The 16,258-nt window shown below is 48.1% G+C and overlaps 2 protein-coding genes across 5 annotated transcripts in view; one reads left to right on the forward strand and one right to left on the reverse strand.

Annotated features, from left to right (window-relative positions):
• The window catches only part of lbr (lamin B receptor), a 36,262-nt gene extending 30,961 nt beyond the window's left edge, over positions 1 to 5,301 (forward strand). For all 3 annotated transcript variants that reach the window (XM_031901531.1, XM_031901530.1, XM_031901532.1), the window contains exons 22-24: positions 23 to 103; positions 192 to 314; positions 2,406 to 5,301. In XM_031901531.1, coding sequence (XP_031757391.1) covers positions 23 to 103; positions 192 to 314; positions 2,406 to 2,566 — 365 coding nt within the window. In that variant the 3' untranslated portion in view covers positions 2,567 to 5,301. The remainder of the gene's footprint in view (positions 1 to 22; positions 104 to 191; positions 315 to 2,405) is intronic.
• Positions 5,057 to 16,258, reverse strand: part of dnah14 (dynein axonemal heavy chain 14) — a 144,187-nt gene continuing 132,985 nt past the window's right edge. Inside the window, exons 76-86 of one of the 2 annotated variants that reach the window (XM_031902515.1) lie at positions 14,151 to 14,253; positions 13,207 to 13,434; positions 12,675 to 12,872; positions 10,241 to 10,440; positions 9,568 to 9,749; positions 9,240 to 9,436; positions 8,953 to 9,065; positions 8,738 to 8,874; positions 8,180 to 8,319; positions 6,682 to 6,828; positions 5,057 to 6,335 (exon numbers count right to left, since the gene is read on the reverse strand). In XM_031902515.1, the coding sequence (XP_031758375.1) occupies positions 6,126 to 6,335; positions 6,682 to 6,828; positions 8,180 to 8,319; positions 8,738 to 8,874; positions 8,953 to 9,065; positions 9,240 to 9,436; positions 9,568 to 9,749; positions 10,241 to 10,440; positions 12,675 to 12,872; positions 13,207 to 13,434; positions 14,151 to 14,253 (1,855 nt within the window). In that variant the 3' untranslated portion in view covers positions 5,057 to 6,125. The remainder of the gene's footprint in view (positions 6,336 to 6,681; positions 6,829 to 8,179; positions 8,320 to 8,737; positions 8,875 to 8,952; positions 9,066 to 9,239; positions 9,437 to 9,567; positions 9,750 to 10,240; positions 10,441 to 12,674; positions 12,873 to 13,206; positions 13,435 to 14,150; positions 14,254 to 16,258) is intronic. The other variant, XM_018093963.2, reaches the window with a different exon arrangement.

Genomic DNA, 16,258 nt, shown 5'->3' on the forward strand with positions numbered 1-16,258 from the left:
GCATTTTCCTTCTTTCCACCAGTTCTGGGTTTTATCATTTACCGAGGAGCCAATAGTCAGAAGTCGGCCTTCAGGCAGAATCCAGATGATCCGAGGTTTTCCCGTAAGGCTGTGACAGTTGTACTGTAACTGTGACTCCGACAGTCCCTCCCGGCCGCTCCCTCACTGCTGTTATTTTCCTTCCTCCCCAGATCTGAAAACTCTCCCGACCTCGGCCGGAAGCAAACTCCTGATCTCTGGTTGGTGGGGATTTGTCCGCCGCCCTAATTATTTGGGCGACATAATCATGGGCGTGGCCTGGTGTTTGCCCTGCGGTGAGTAGCCAGCGCCGGGTTCCTTTCAAAGGGGAAACTGACTGCAGCTAAAAATGTCTCAATAACAGGAATGTGAAATAATGTGGGGCAAATACCGGCAACCAATAGCAGCGAGTCTGCTTGGATTCGATTGGCCTAGTGTAGCATTTAAAACTTAACTAGTGGAACAGAGACATTCTGAGTATTTTCCCTGTATAAAGCAATATCATCTCCTGTTTCAAGGACAAGTCAACCCAAAAAATATTTTTTTTGTCTAAATAAAGAAAACATAAACTTTCCAAAATGAGTGTATTAACAATTGTTGCAAAAGTCAGACTCTCTAAATTTGCTATTACATTGTTTCAAAAGCCAGAGTCATTAGGGCAGGGAATAAAAAAGGATAAACACTGCCTTTAATAGCAATATATACTGTGTGTGTGTATATCTATATGTATATTCAGATCGGCTTATACTCGAGTATATACGGTATATATATATATATACCGTATATACTCGAGTATAAGCCGATCTGAATATAAGCTGAGGTACCTAATTTTACCTAAGAAAACTGGAAAAATGTATTGACACGAGTATAAGCCTAGGGTGGGAAATGCAGCCGCTACTGTTAAGTTTCAGTAATCAAATTATTTAATAAAAGGACACTCACAAGTGCTTACATGACTACCATATTAATAAACACAAGGTGTGGGCTAGAAAATGAGGCGCATCCAACATAAGATAACCATATGCAAGGTTGTACAGGTTAATATCTCATTTCATTTTTGTAGTGTCTAGGTAATGATAGTCCTGCACAGTTTTGCCCTGTTAGGATATGTTGCCATAACTGTATGTTATGCCATCCCCGCTGGAGTAATAATGCTGCAGAATGCATAACAGCAGTGTGCTACACTTGGGCCACCACAAGTGTAGTAGTTAAGTATTTATCTCTCTATGAATGCTGCCACACTGCTATAAAATAAGGGCTGCACTGCCAACACATTACTAACGGGGAACTCAGCCCTTGACTTTTACAGAGTGTTGCTTGGCTTTGTCAGTATTCAGCTCCACCTCACCCCAGGTGGGCTATCATTAAACAAATTCTGTTAGATAAAAACACAACAATATCCTGTGGGTCAGATGATGGGAAATGAGAGAGACCCAGTAGCCAGTCCCAAAGGAACCACACCTGCTTCAGCCGCTTGACTGCATACTCAGTGTTCCGCATGGTCACTTTATACACACAGCCAAATCCACCCTCCCCGATCAGCAGAGACTGGGAGAAGTTTCTTATGCCATCGACCAGCTCCTGGAAACTCCAAATGAACTGCCTTGGCAGATCACTTACATCGCTGGGTAATCGGTGGGAGTAGTTAGAATAAAAAAGGCAAAGGGAAATGTATACTGTGAGCTTTATGTGCAACATAAAATGGCGCACCCTACCTGCACATCCGTCGCGCTGCGCCCGTCGGTCGAGCATGAACGAAGGTCGCGCACCACACCCCCCTCCCTCGCACGCTCGGGCGCCGCATGGGGCGCAACCTTCGTTCATGCTCGGCCGACGTATGTGCAGGTAAGACAAGTAATCCAGCTTGACTCGAGTATAAGCCGAGGATTTCTTTTTTAGCACATTTTGAGTGCTGGAAAACCCGGCTTAAACTCGAGTATATACAGTATATAGTACCCCCTATTGTAAAATATATGGATATTATAAGTCACAGAGGAGCTCCCTTTATATACAAGTTTCAGTGAGTCATGTGACAGAAATGACATCACTAAGCTCCGATTATAACTGATGACATCACTTTCATAAGGATATAATTTACAGTTTGGTCCCATAGGGAAATGACCCAACTGTAAATTATATACAAATGACATAAAAACCATAACAAATGTGTAATGAATGTATATTGCAAAGTTGCTAAGAATTATGTTTTCTTTTATTAGGAAATTATTTTGTTTTTGGGTTGACTTGCCCTTTAGTGAGCGCCCCTATTGCTGCCATCATCCAGGTTTTTCATGTTCATTGTGCAACTGTACAACTTACAGGTGAGCTGTGTTGATAAAATAAACGTTACTTTCCCTTTAACACGTTTGTTCTCCTTTGTGTTCTAGGCTTTAATAACATGGTGCCCTATTTCTACGCGATCTTCCTGATACTTATTCTCCTGGACCGAGTAGCCAGGGACGAGCAGAGATGCAGGGAGAAGTACGGGCCGGACTGGGACAAATACTGCAAACATGTGCGCTACCGCTTACTCCCATATGTTTACTAGCCCGACGCACCGTAGGCCCCGCCCCCCCGGGGGGTTACCCAAAACCTGTGTAGAACGACCTGTATATAATGTTTTTACAAATTCTTTTTTTTTAAAAAATATATATTTTTAAGTGCAAATATATTTAAAAGAAGGTATTTAGCAAATCTTACGCCCACGCTTGCCGTTTGCTCAAAGTTCCGTTTCATGGTATAAACTTCATTGGGGAATCCGTTTTTAGTAGAGATAATTGGCTCCGGCGGAACCCAGACAAACTGGTCAGTTGGCCTTACTTTTTATTTACTTATCAAATGTATATAAAGCAACTTCCTGCCATTCATTATTTAGTATTTCCTAACCAATTCCCACCTATTGGGGCCCCCAACCGGGCCTAGAGCAGCCGCATACACAGAACCCCAACTCTCCCTGTGCAGCAGCTGAACTCAGGTACCGAGCTTGGTTCCATACAGAGGGGCCCATTGCTTTCTGTTTGCTCTGGTTATTTGGGTTGTGGCCATGGTCGGACTGGGCTGGAGCTTGTAACTGAGATGGGGGGCCCCAGGCAAGAGCACGTTGGGCCCCACATACTGGTTGTGACTGCTCCAATTAACTACAGGATGCCCTGTAAGTGCTCTAATAGGTTGGCAGCTAACCAATAAGCAGTGAGGATTGTTCTTGCATAAGGAGGGGTGAGAATTGCATTGGAAACCAAATAATGTTTTCTAGTTAAACTCCAAAAAAAAAAGCATTTTGGGTTTGTCTTGGGAAGGTGAGGATGATTATTGAATTGATATATAGATATATATACTTACATAAAGGGAGGGTGGAGTGAGAAGTAATTACAGTGCTAATGCTGTGGTTTGCATTTGCCCACAATGGTGCCTTACACTATAAATGGGCAGCAGCTTATGGGTAATGGCACGCTGGCCTGTTGGCGCAGAACTGCCCCGTGTGTGGCTCTGGGGGGGCTTCCCAAGCTCAGCTTAGCGCTCTGACAGCTGCTGCCGCTGTGTATTTACCCTTTATTGTATTTCTTTTGCCATCCCAAATATTCTGCCTTGGATACAGGGTAAAGCCCAGTACCTGCCGGCCTATCGAGTGCTGAATCCCTTCTATCTGCTAAGCTTTAATGAGTGCTCTTGGGCTCGGAGACATTGGCTTTACTGCATTTACTTGTAAATATTCTCAGATAAAGCATATTTTTGTACGTAGGCGTAGAGCACAGTAAATATATATTCACATTTTTATTGCTTTCTGTGGTGACCGAGTTTCCTTTTCGAGTGCAGGGAGAGAGGATTCTGCTCAGGATTTATTCATATTTCTAAGATTCTGTATTTTTCTATTACACGCACCATAAATGTTCTGTATTAAATTCTGTGTATGGGGTCTGAGCAATCATGATCCAGTCTGTGAGCGGAACCTACCTCAGCTATAGAGCAATAGAGCGAGGCTAATGTCCCCCCCCTGCTCTTCCTCCCTGGCCACTCCGCTTAGGGCTTAGCCCCTTTAACTGCCCGAGCTCACTAACCTGTGCCAACTTCATGTTTAATGCCCCCAGAACCCATTGCATTAAATACAGCGCCAATATTATGAACACAACTGCAGCCTGTTTGTTAGCAGCATGGAAGCAGGGAGAGGCATAACAGGGTATTAATGGGTAGGAGAGGTAAATATCAAGTTGTGGGGGCAGTGACAGTCAGTATGGGGGTAAGTTTGCAGGGAGTGAAGGAACAGAATGCAATAGAGACAGACGGGCGCTGCTCCCAGTGGCAGTTACATTAATGCAGAGGGACGTGTATTGGGAAGTTTCTGTTTGTGTTCATATTTTGTATCTTATTGTCCCCTTTAATCTTTATCAATTCTCCTTGTCACTTCTGTTGGTACCTGATAAAATGGCGACCCCGTGAGTCCTACACCATAGAATTAAATAGAAAGCGGGTTTTTACTGTGGCTAATACTTTGCTAAATCTGCCTCTGTATGCTCTATGTAGCGGGTGGGGGTAGGACTCACAGGGCCCCTAGCAGGGAATTTACTGCCATTTTATAAGGTACCCACAGAAGTGACGAGGAGAATTAATTCATACAGTGATGTCACATGCCTTTCCTTACGTTACAGGGGGAAATACTGCAATAAATGGAATTATGAGCAGTGTATAATAGGTATAAAGATTCTACAGTTATTGTGTATGTGTCATTTCTATTAATTGTCTCTTACTGTTCCTCCTCTGCTCTCCCACCCATAGTCGGATCTCCCCCAGCCTAACTCCACTTCCCATAATGCCTTGCATGTTCTGTAATGAACAATGCATTGTGGGAACCTGGAGTATTGGCTGGGGGAGATGAGATTTCCAGGAGGAGACACACGGGGACAGACAGACGGACAGAGCTCTCAGTATCAGTCACATTTACTCACCAGTATAACATTCTCCATGTTCCATTGGGCAGTTGCCTGGAAGAGCATTTTCTTCCATTAAACAACAAAAAGTCATTATTTGGTCAGACTTCCCCTTGAACTTTTGCTGAAATATTTGCTTTAATGAAACATTATTAGACAATGTCCTGTATAGTTTTTCTATCATTGTGAGAGAAATGTTCATTTTTAATATTCGGCACATTTTATGGGTGACTTTTACGCTTCTATGAACGGATGTGGTTCCGGGCGCTCAGAGCGGCGCCTTTTTATACCGGAAAAGTGTCATTTTGTTTTGCTTAAATAAGAGAAGAAAAAAATCATTAAAAATGAATAAAAAAGAAAATCTGTCAGTGTCTTTATCCCAGGGATCATGGGGTTTCTCTGATTCACGTCTTTATCGTTAGGGAGGCGCTGAATCCAGGATTTGGTTTGAGATTTGGCCTTTCTCAGCTGAATCCAAGTGCCTGGCCAATCAGAATCCTTGCAGTCACGTGACTGTTGGTCACATGAACATGGAAGTAAGTATTTAACCCTTCCATTGACTAATTTGCATATGCAAGTTTGGATTAAGTTCAGTATTCACCTGGAAGATGTGTCCCTATTTATCACTGAAAATCAGCCGGTAAAGACCCCCGGACAGGGAGCAGCACTGAAAGTCGCCCCCAAATATGAAAATAATTCCTTACAATTTGCTTAGCAGGTGGTTTCCTATTCTTTATTTTTATCTTTTTTGTTTCCAGTGGGTTCGGCACCTATTTGTTGCCTGCGCAGCGCCCACTCTCACGCGTTCTACTACCCCCCACCCCCAGGGGAGTGACGGCACAATGTTCTGTGGCGCCCATGGCTGATATACAGAACCCCCACTTTTGTCCCTCAAACCAAGTTGTGGGGAGCGGGTCGTTCGGTGTCGGTTCTGATGAGAAGTGTTTAGGGTTAATAGTTGCCCTTTAAAGATGATGGCCCACCCTTCCAACACTGGCATTAGGGGTGAGATTACTGGGCTAAACTGGGAGAAATGATGTTTCCCCCCAAGAGCTGAACTGTAACTCCCAGCATGCCTATGGCCAGCCAGAAACGTGTTTATTTGCTGGTACAATTGCGCCCCTATAACCGCCACTAGAGAACCGACGCTTTCATTTAGGGCAAGGCGTCGGGCTTATTCATTTCTTATTCATTTATTTGGCACAGAAGCGCGACTCCTCTTCGGACCCAGTGCTCGGCTGGCAGCAGGGTGGGCAGAGAGACGGCAGTTACAAAGTTCGTGCACAGACCGGTAGAGGATAATGTCCCTGCCCTTTGGGAAGTCCTGTAAATGGGGCACTGATACTGGTACCCCTCGCTCTCAGTGTCTGATCCGCCTTCTTTATCCTCTGTAATCTATGGGGAAAGGAGAAACAGTAATCAGCGGGAAAAGCATGGCCGGGGGTGCCATACAGACGAGCGGGACCGGCCCAGAGGGGCTGCTGTAAGATGCCATAGGCAGTCCCTGTTTATTGGCTCAGTGGGGGCTGTTTGGGCCTCTGGGTACTTGGAAAATGCCAGGGCCTAGTATAACCCTTAGTCTGTACCTGACCCCCAGCTCCAACCTTGGTCGTTTCCTTTTTGGCTATAGCCCAGGTCCCATGCTACGACTTGGCCCATAACAGGAGCCTGCCCCCCCCCGGCAGCCATGCTAGTGACCATTAATACAGAATCCATATTCACACAGCAGTAAAGGCCCTACCATCCGTGGTATGAAATGGATCTGGGGCAGGGAATAAAATCGGCACAAATGTCCTGCTTCTTCCAGGCACTGGGACTCGCCGTTCCACTGAGCGCCGTCCAAAAACAGACCGAAGACTCGAATCCCTTCCTCGGGCGGGGAACAACCCTGCGGGAGCATTAATCACATGATATTTGTATTAGAACCCCCATTACTCTGGTACTGACCAGGGAGCAAGGCTGGGAAAGCTACAACCCGTTTCTGACCAAGTAATGGTGCATATATACATAGAATTTCTCTATGGGACCAAACTGTAAATTATATCCTTACAACGGTGCTTAGTGACGTAATTTCTGTCACTAATGTACCCCCTGTTGTAAAATATAAAGATATTAGAAGTCACCTCGGAGTTCCATAACCTGTATAAAAGCACAAGGCTGATCTTTTTTATATGGTCATGGAACTCCTCAGGGGCTTATAATATCCCTATATGTTACAATAGGGGGTACTTTATTCACTATATATTATAAGGAACTCCTCGGGGGCTTATAATATTCCTATATGTTACAATAGGGGGCACTTTATTCACTATATATTATAAGGAACTCCTTGGGGACTTATAATATCCCTATATGTTACAATAGGGGGCACTTTATTCACTATATATTATAAGGAACTCCTCAGGGGCTTATAATATCCCTATATGTTACAATAGGGGGTACTTTATTCACTATATATTATAAGGAACTCCTCGGGGGCTTATAATATCCCTATATGTTACAATAGGGGGCACTTTATTCACTATATATTATAAGGAACTCCTTGGGGACTTATAATATCCCTATATGTTACAATAGGGGGCACTTTATTCACTATATATTATAAGGAACTCCTCGGGGGCTTATAATATCCCTATATGTTACAATAGGGGGCACTTTATTCACTATATATTATAAGGAACTCCTCGGGGACTTCTAATATCCTTATATTTTACAATAGGGGGTACTTTATTCACTATATAGTATAAGGAACTCCTCGGGGACTTCTAATATCCTTATATTTTACAATAGGGGGCACTTTATTCACTATATATTCTACATTCTGCACAGAATGAGCAGTGGTTCAAACCTCACCAAAGAATTATAGAAATACAGGACTTTATGCCCTGAGCTCCTGTACCAGCCCAAGGCCCCACAGCCATTTAGCAGGGAAGATCTGTGCCCCCAAATATGCCCCCAGTAGCCCCCCATCTTCTTTTCTGCTGATTCCCAGCACATACTCTGGGCTGCTGTCATTTACCTGCTCTCTGATTGGTTCCTTTGTATCCAGCTGTAACCTCCTAGCCCTATTGCTCTGCTACATACCCAATTGACTGTGCTGCAAAGTAGCCACAATATAATAAGAACCCCTCCCACTGCAGCAACAGCCAATCACTGATCTTTCAGCCAGTCACTGATCATTCAGCCAATCACTGATCATTCAGCCAGGCTCTTGCCCGCGTGCTGAGAAGGCGACTTACGCTGAATGCAGTCTCAATGATATCTTGGTTTACAGTCGCCTCCGGAGCCGGTGGATGTTGGACTCGGTGCTGGAAAGTGAGAGAATCCACAGACAGCCCCCTCATCCGGGCGTGGTTCTGCAGCACTGCTGTCAGGAATCCTGTGCAGGGAAAAGTCAGACTGGTTTCAAAAAAATAGTCTCTCTGTTCCTATTGGTTGCTAGGCAGCTATATAATATCATCTCCATGGTGGAAGGACATTTCTTTGCCATGTGCAAACAAGGGCCCCTATAGTGATCAGTGATTGGCTACGGCTGTTTAGCATTTACATGTTGACGTTGTGCATCACAGTTGTACTTAATGCACAGGTTTAAAGTCACCTTTAAGTTAACTTTTACTATGTTATAGAATGGCCACTTCTAAACAACTTTTCAATTGGTCTTCATTATTTATTTTTTATCGTTTTTGAATGATTCTGACTCTTTCCAGCTTTCAAATGGGGGTCACTGACCCCGGCAGCCAAAAAACTTTTGCTCTTTGAGGCTTAACCAATAAACTCATCACTATCAGACTCGTTACCTTGTGGGAAAAAGAATGCAGAGAGCCAGAAGCTGGTTGGCTGCTCCATCCCGGCTGGAGAAATCGGAACGGGGCTGTTTGCGGGTTGGGAAGAACCGGGCCTGGAACTGATGCGCTTTGTCGGCGGCTGGGGAAACCTGCACGGAATGAGTATTTTAGTTTTATTTTAGTGCTCACGTTGGCATTAGACAAGCCAATAGCTGCGCCCGCCTTACCTTTCCATCATAGATCGGACGACCTGATTGGCCCATGTAGCAAAAAAACGGACTCGCTGAACAAGATCATCCACCCAGGAGCCCAGCAGCTTGCAGGATTCATAGGAATGTTGCTGTAACATATAAACCCAGATACAGAATAGTATTTTCCATTACTACCCCCTTTAACCCCTTGTTATAATTACTTACGCCCGTATCAGCCCAAACCCAGTGAGAGATTCAGTATAGATCTTCCCCCATATCCTGATGCCCCTACAGAACAAACACATGGGGCGGGGGGCACTGACCTGCCATAGCGCCGGCACTTTAAGGTTCCCCAGACAGATCTGAACTTCCTCAAGCTGTTTGGTTAGGATTATTTCCCCTTTAATGGCCCGCTGCAAGGCATGTAAGGAGCTGTGTATGACCGACAGCAGGTGGTTAAAGCGATCCGTCTCCTGGCGCAGGACTGTGAGCAGCGCAGAGTTAATGAGGGGATCAAAGCCTGTGAGGAAAGAAAGGAGAATCCAGTCTCTTCATTACTCATGGGCGGGATAAAGCTTCAACCAACCATAGGGCTATGCTGGCATGGTCAGCACGGTCTCTATGACGCCCTACAGTATTTATCATTCTCACCCTTAGTTGCCCTGACGAGGGTCTCCCAGCGAGGGTCAGAAAGCAGAAGACTGAGGGTCATGTTGGTGTCGGTTCCTTGGGCAGCTCCACCCTCAGGGGGTTTCCCCTCCACTGTCTGTGGTAACGCGTTACGGATGTTAGAGATGATCTGCAGCACTGAGGGGGCCTCATCCTCCCCAGCTCTGGGAAATGTAATGTAATAAGTCTGGTTATATTACCCTTCCTGTCTGACTGCTTGACTTCCTGTTTGGCTGCTTGACTTCCTGTCCCTAGCTCTATGGTAGTGATCACCAACCAGAAGGATCAGTAGCTGATTCATGATCAGAGTCACCTCAGTTTCACATGCCCCTGGTTGGCCGGACATGGCAGCCAGTAACCCTGCCCCACACTCCCTTGTATTAGCAGATACGGGGCAATTAGGCAGGGTGGGTGGGGCGGTTGGGAGGGGGCCCTGCAGGGGACCTATGATATACAGTATATATGTATCAGTTTCCTTGTGCCTCAATAACATTCTGGTTCTGTGATATTGAGGGGGCGGACTTTATATTACAGAGGCGGGGCTTCCTTCATCTGCAGAGGTAAATTAAAGGGGAACTACACTGTGGGAAGAGATGGCAGGCATTTATGGCTGGTAGGGGTGTGGCCTGATGTGTGCTAGGGGGCCGGCACTTACCCATGGGGCAGGAGTCCCACGCTGATCCTAGATTGCATGATGGTTACAGTGTCGAGTAAGAGCTGCGCCTGGGATTGGAGATTGGCTCTCTCTGCATTCGGGTGCATCCCAAAGATTTCTGGGGAGTCGGTGTCTGGGAGGAACTCCAGGTAAGCTCTGCACTCCCCAAGTGTCGCCCCGTCTGGCAGCGAGCGATACACCTGCAATGGCACCCATAGGTGTGTTACACCGAGACATCACCCTGCAGGGGTGCAGCCACCATGGTATCTCTGCCCGCAATCTCCTACACACTCTGTCAGTGGTTCCCAACCTTCCTAATGCCGCGACCCTTTAATACAGTTCCTCATGTTGTGGTGACCCCCAACCATAAAATGATTCCTAAGACCATCGGAAATATGTGTTTTCCGATGGTCTTGGGCAACCCCTGTGAAAGGATTGTTCCACCCCCAAAGGGCTCCCGACCCACAGGTTGAGTACCGCTGCACTAAGAAATGCCACGGTGGCAGCAGGATTCCTGGCGCATACTTTCTATCCAATGCCACGGTGGCAGCAGGATTCCTGGCGCATACATTCTATCCAATGCAATGGGGGCAGCAGGATTCCTGGCGCATACATTCTATCCAATGCCACGGTGGCAGCAGGATTCCTGGCGCACACATTCTATCCAATGCCACGGTGGCAGCAGGATTCCTGGCGCATACTTTCTATCCAATGCCACGGTGGCAGCAGGATTCCTGGCGCATACATTCTATCCAATGCAATGGGGGCAGCAGGATTCCTGGCGCATACATTCTATCCAATGCAACGGGGGCAGCAGGATTCCTGGCGCACACATTCTATCCAATGCCACGGTGGCAGCAGGATTCCTGGCGCACACATTCTATCCAATGCCACGGGGGCAGCAGGATTCCTGGCGCATACTTTCTATCCAATGCCACGGGGGCAGCAGGATTCCTGGCGCATACTTTCTATCCAATGCCACGGTGGCAGCAGGATTCCTGGCGCACACATTCTATCCAATGCCACGGTGGCAGCAGGATTCCTGGCGCACACATTCTATCCAATGCCACGGTGGCAGCAGGATTCCTGGCGCACACATTCTATCCAATGCCACGGGGGCAGCAGGATTCCTGGCGCACACTTTCTATCCAATGCCACGGTGGCAGCAGGATTCCTGGCGCATACATTCTATCCAATGCAATGGGGGCAGCAGGATTCCTGGCGCATACTTTCTATCCAATGCCACGGTGGCAGCAGGATTCCTGGCGCATACTTTCTATCCAATGCCACGGGGGCAGCAGGATTCCTGGCGCATACATTCTATCCAATGCAACGGGGGCAGCAGGATTCCTGGCGCATACATTCTATCCAATGCCACGGTGGCAGCAGGATTCCTGGCGCATACTTTCTATCCAATGCCACGGGGGCAGCAGGATTCCTGGCGCATACATTCTATCCAATGCAACGGGGGCAGCAGGATTCCTGGCGCAAACATTCTATCCAATGCCACGGTGGCAGCAGGATTCCTGGCGCACACTTTCTATCCAATGCCACGGGGGCAGCAGGATTCCTGGCGCATACATTCTATCCAATGCCACGGGGGCAGCAGGATTCCTGGCGCACACATTCTATCCAATGCCATGGGGGCAGCAGGATTCCTGGCGCATACATTCTATCCAATGCCACGGTGGCAGCAGGATTCCTGGCGCATACATTCTATCCAATGCAAAGGGGGCAGCAGGATTCCTGGCGTATACATTCTATCCAATGCAATGGGGGCAGCAGGATTCCTGGAGCACACATTCTATCCAATGCCACGGTGGCAGCAGGATTCCTGGCGCACACATTCTATCCAATGCCACGGGGGCAGCAGGATTCCTGGCGCATACTTTCTATCCAATGCCACGGTGGCAGCAGGATTCCTGGCGCATACATTCTATCCAATGCCACGGGGGCAGCAGGATTCCTGGCGCATACTTTCTATCCAATGCCACGGTGGCAGCAGGATTCCTGGCGCATACATTCTATCCAATGCAACGGGGGCAGCAGGATTCCTGGTGCATACATTCTATCCAATGCCACGGAGGCAGCAGGATTCCTGGCGCATACATTCTATCCAATGCCACGGTGGCAGCAGGATTCCTGGCTCCCACATTCTATCCAATGCCACGGGGGCAGCAGGATTCCTGGCGCACACATTCTATCCAATGCCACGGGGGCAGCAGGATTCCTGGCGCATACATTCTATCCAATGCCACGGTGGCAGCAGGATTCCTGGCGCATACATTCTATCCAATGCCACGGTGGCAGCAGGATTCCTGGCTCCCACATTCTATCCAATGCCACGGGGGCAGCAGGATTCCTGGCGCATACATTCTATCCAATGCCACGGTAGCAGCAGGATTCCTGGCGCAGCAGTAAAACCAGTGCTTACCTTACAGCTGGAGAAGGAGTGGCCCTCCTGCAGCACGGCCGGGGTGTAGAACTTATCCAGGATGCTCAGCAGACAGCGGCGGTCCCACAGATCAGTCACTCGTCCCCCATACACCACTTCGCCAGTCAGATAGTGCACCGCTTGCCATGGCACCTCGTTGTGCCCCTCCATGAGCGCGCCCAGCATCTGCACCGACACCTACACACACAAAGCATGATATGGTGATAAAGGATTATGCCAAGAACAGAGAGGCCAATGCAGCTCCCTGGCAGCCATTACAGCGGCGGCTGAAAGCAGAGGCGCCAGCAGGAAAGACTGACAGTGAGGCAGTGGCGCTATACTGTATATATACTATATATAGCTGCCATATTATTGGCTATAGCCCTCACAGAAGCGGCACCTCTAGGGCTCAGAATGGATGGAGTTTCTGCACCGCTAGAGAGCCAAGCCACCCTGCCGGTTCAAGTATAAACCCATACAGGCAGGGGAGGAACATTCCGCTGCACAAGGGGGAAGATATTTGTGCACCAACCTCCAGATCTGAGGGGGTAAACTCATAGAGGATGTTCCAGCCCAGCGCCCCGTACTTTCTCCTTTCATTCACGATGGCGTTGAAGAAGCAAAGGCTGAACAGTAGTTTCTTCCATGATGCCCCCCTGTCGTCTCTCTCAAAGATCCTCTCCGTTATCGCCCCGGTGCCACTGCTGTCAAACGTCTGCAGCAACTTGCCCTTAAGTCCCTGTGGTGGCTCAACTGCCATCTGTAAAGCAGAGGATTAGTGCCACATTCCTATTATCTGTATATCTGGATAGTGTTGGTCGTAAGGGTCTCTGATCCCATCTCATCATCTCTGAGGCATCTGATAATCTCAAACAATCCCAGCAGGTCACTATGTGGGATTACAGGACAGTTAAATGGAGCCAGCACTGCACAATGGAACTGCTCTCAGATAAGCTATGGTTTCTCCTACTCAGTGTAACTGGAGGAGTCATGAACCGGACTTGGGTATTTTACTTTTGAGTGCTATTCTGATATCTACCGCTAGGTGGGGCATGGGATATCACTCCAACTTGCAGCGCAGCAGTAAAGTGTGCCTGAGTCTGAGCTTTCAGCCAGCGCTACACATTAGAACTGCTTTCAGCTAACCTATTGTTTCTCCTACTCCCATGTAACTGGAGGAGTCCCAAGCCGGACTTGGATTTCTTACTATTGAGTGCTATTCTGATACCTACTGGGAGCTGCTATCTTGCTCCCTTCCCATTGTTCTGCTGATCGGCTGCTGGGGGTGAGGGGGGGGGGGATATCACTCCAACTTGCAGCGCAGCAGTAAAGTGTGAGTGAAGTTTATCAGAGCACAGGTCACATGGCTGTGGCACCCTGGGAAATGAAGAATATGGCTAGCCCCATGGGAAAAACAGATTACAATGCAGGATTCTGCTGGAGAAGCTCTATTAACTGATGGGTTTTGGTTCTCACCTTGAAGCCCCTCTGTAGGATGGGAACGGGGAAGGAGGGGTCAGGCTTGGAGCTCAGCCACAATCTAAACTGCGGGTCGGCCGTGCTGCTCTGCTGCGCAAGTCTGTAAGAAAAAATTATAGGAAAAATTTGGAAATTATATCATTTACAACTTTAAATAAAATAAAGCATTTGGAGCAGAGTGGAGGCATTTAGGGCAAATGTGTAGCCCACCCAGCACTAAAGGGGTACTTCACCTTTAAATTAGCTTTTAGTATGATGTAGACAATGATATTCTGAGACAATTTGCAATTGGTCTTCATTCTTTATTATTTCAGTTATTTAGCTTTTTCTTCAGCAACTCTCCAGTTTGGAATGTCAGCGGCTATCTGGTTGCTAGGGTCTTGTTTATCTTAGCAACCAGGGAGTGGTTTGAATGAGAAACTGGAATATGAATAGGAGGAGACCTGAACAGAAAGATAAGTAATAAAAAGTAACAATAGTGACCCCACCCCCATCTGAAAGCTGGAAAGATGTAGAAGAGAAAGACTAATATTTCAAAAACTATATATAAAAAAAAATAAATAATGAAGACCAATCGCAAAGTTTCTATGAATATGGTATATAGATACTGGGTTTTTTAAAGGGGTTGGTTCACCTTTACATGCCCCAATCCTGCATTAGCACATTGTGTGATTGGCAGGACTAACTGTCAATCATGTCAGGTACACGGCAGAAGCAGCACATTTGTTTGGCTCTATGGGCTGTGGGTGGGTAAGTTTATCCTGGGCTCCACTGTAGCTCTGGGTTTGTGGGAGTGGGCTGTACCACAGGCAGATAGCGGCGAGCGTATGGCGTGTGAGATAGCGCTGCTTTCACTTTCAGCCAACACACTAGCAGCAGCTGAGAAACCCCCACCCCTGGGTTATGTGTCCCAGGAAATGTGTCCCCGAGCAATGTTCCCCTGGGTAAAGTGTCCCCTGGGTAATGTGTCCCCTGGGTAATGTGCTCCCGGGTAATGTGCCCCCTGGGTAATGTGCCCCTGGGTAATGTGCCCGGGTAATGTGCTCCCGGGTAATGTGCCCCCAGGTAATGTGTCCCCTGGGTAATGTGTCCCCTGGGTAATGTGTCCCCTGGGTAATGTGCCCCCGGGTAATGTGCCCCCTGGGTAATGTGCCCCCTGGGTAATGTGCCCCCTGGGTAATGTGTCCCCTGGGTAATGTGCTACCGGGTAATGTGCCCCCTGGGTAATGTGTCCCCTGGGTAATGTGCTCCCGGGTAATGTGCCCCTGGGTAATGTGCTCCCGGGTAATGTGCCCCCTGGGTAATGTGCCCCTGGGTAATGTGCCCCCTGGGTAATGTGCTCCCGGGTAATGTGCCCCTGGGTAATGTGCTCCCGGGTAATGTGCCCCCTGGGTAATGTGCTCCCGGGTAATGTGCCCTCTGGGTAATGTGCCCCCTGGGTAATGTGCTCCCGGGTAATGTGCCCTCTGGGTAATGTGCCCCCTGGGTAATGTGCTCCCGGGTAATGTGCCCCCTGGGTAATGTGCTCCCGGGTAATGTGCCCCTGGGTAATGTGCCCCCTGGGTAATGTGCCCCTGGGTAATGTGCTCCCGGGTAATGTGCCCTCTGGGTAATGTGTCCCCTGGGTAATGTGCTCCCAGGTAATGTGCCCTCTGGGTAATGTGTCCCCTGGGTAATGTGCTCCCGGGTAATGTGCTCCCTGGGTAATGTACCCCTGGGTAATGTGCCCCTGGGTAAAGTGTCCCTGAGAAATGTGTCCACTAGGTAATGTGCCCCCGGGTAATGTGCCCCCTGGGTAATGTGCCCCCTGGGTAATGTGTCCCCTGGGTAAAGTGCTCCCGGGTAATGTGCCCCCTGGGTAATGTGCCCCAGGTAATGTGCTCCGGGTAATGTGCTCCCGGGTAATGTGCCCCTGGGTAATGTGTCCCCTGGGTAATGTGCCTCTGGGTAATGTGCCCCTGGGTAATGTGCCCCTGGGTAATGTGCCACTGGGTAATGTGCCCCTGGGTAATGTGTCCCCTGGGTAATGTGCCCCCGGGTAATGTGTCCCCTGGGTAATGTGCCCCCGGGTAATGTGCCCCCTGGGTAATGTACCCCTGGGTAAT

This window comes from Xenopus tropicalis, chromosome 5 (genome assembly GCF_000004195.4).
Source record: "Xenopus tropicalis strain Nigerian chromosome 5, UCB_Xtro_10.0, whole genome shotgun sequence".
NCBI lineage: Eukaryota > Metazoa > Chordata > Amphibia > Anura > Pipidae > Xenopus > Xenopus tropicalis.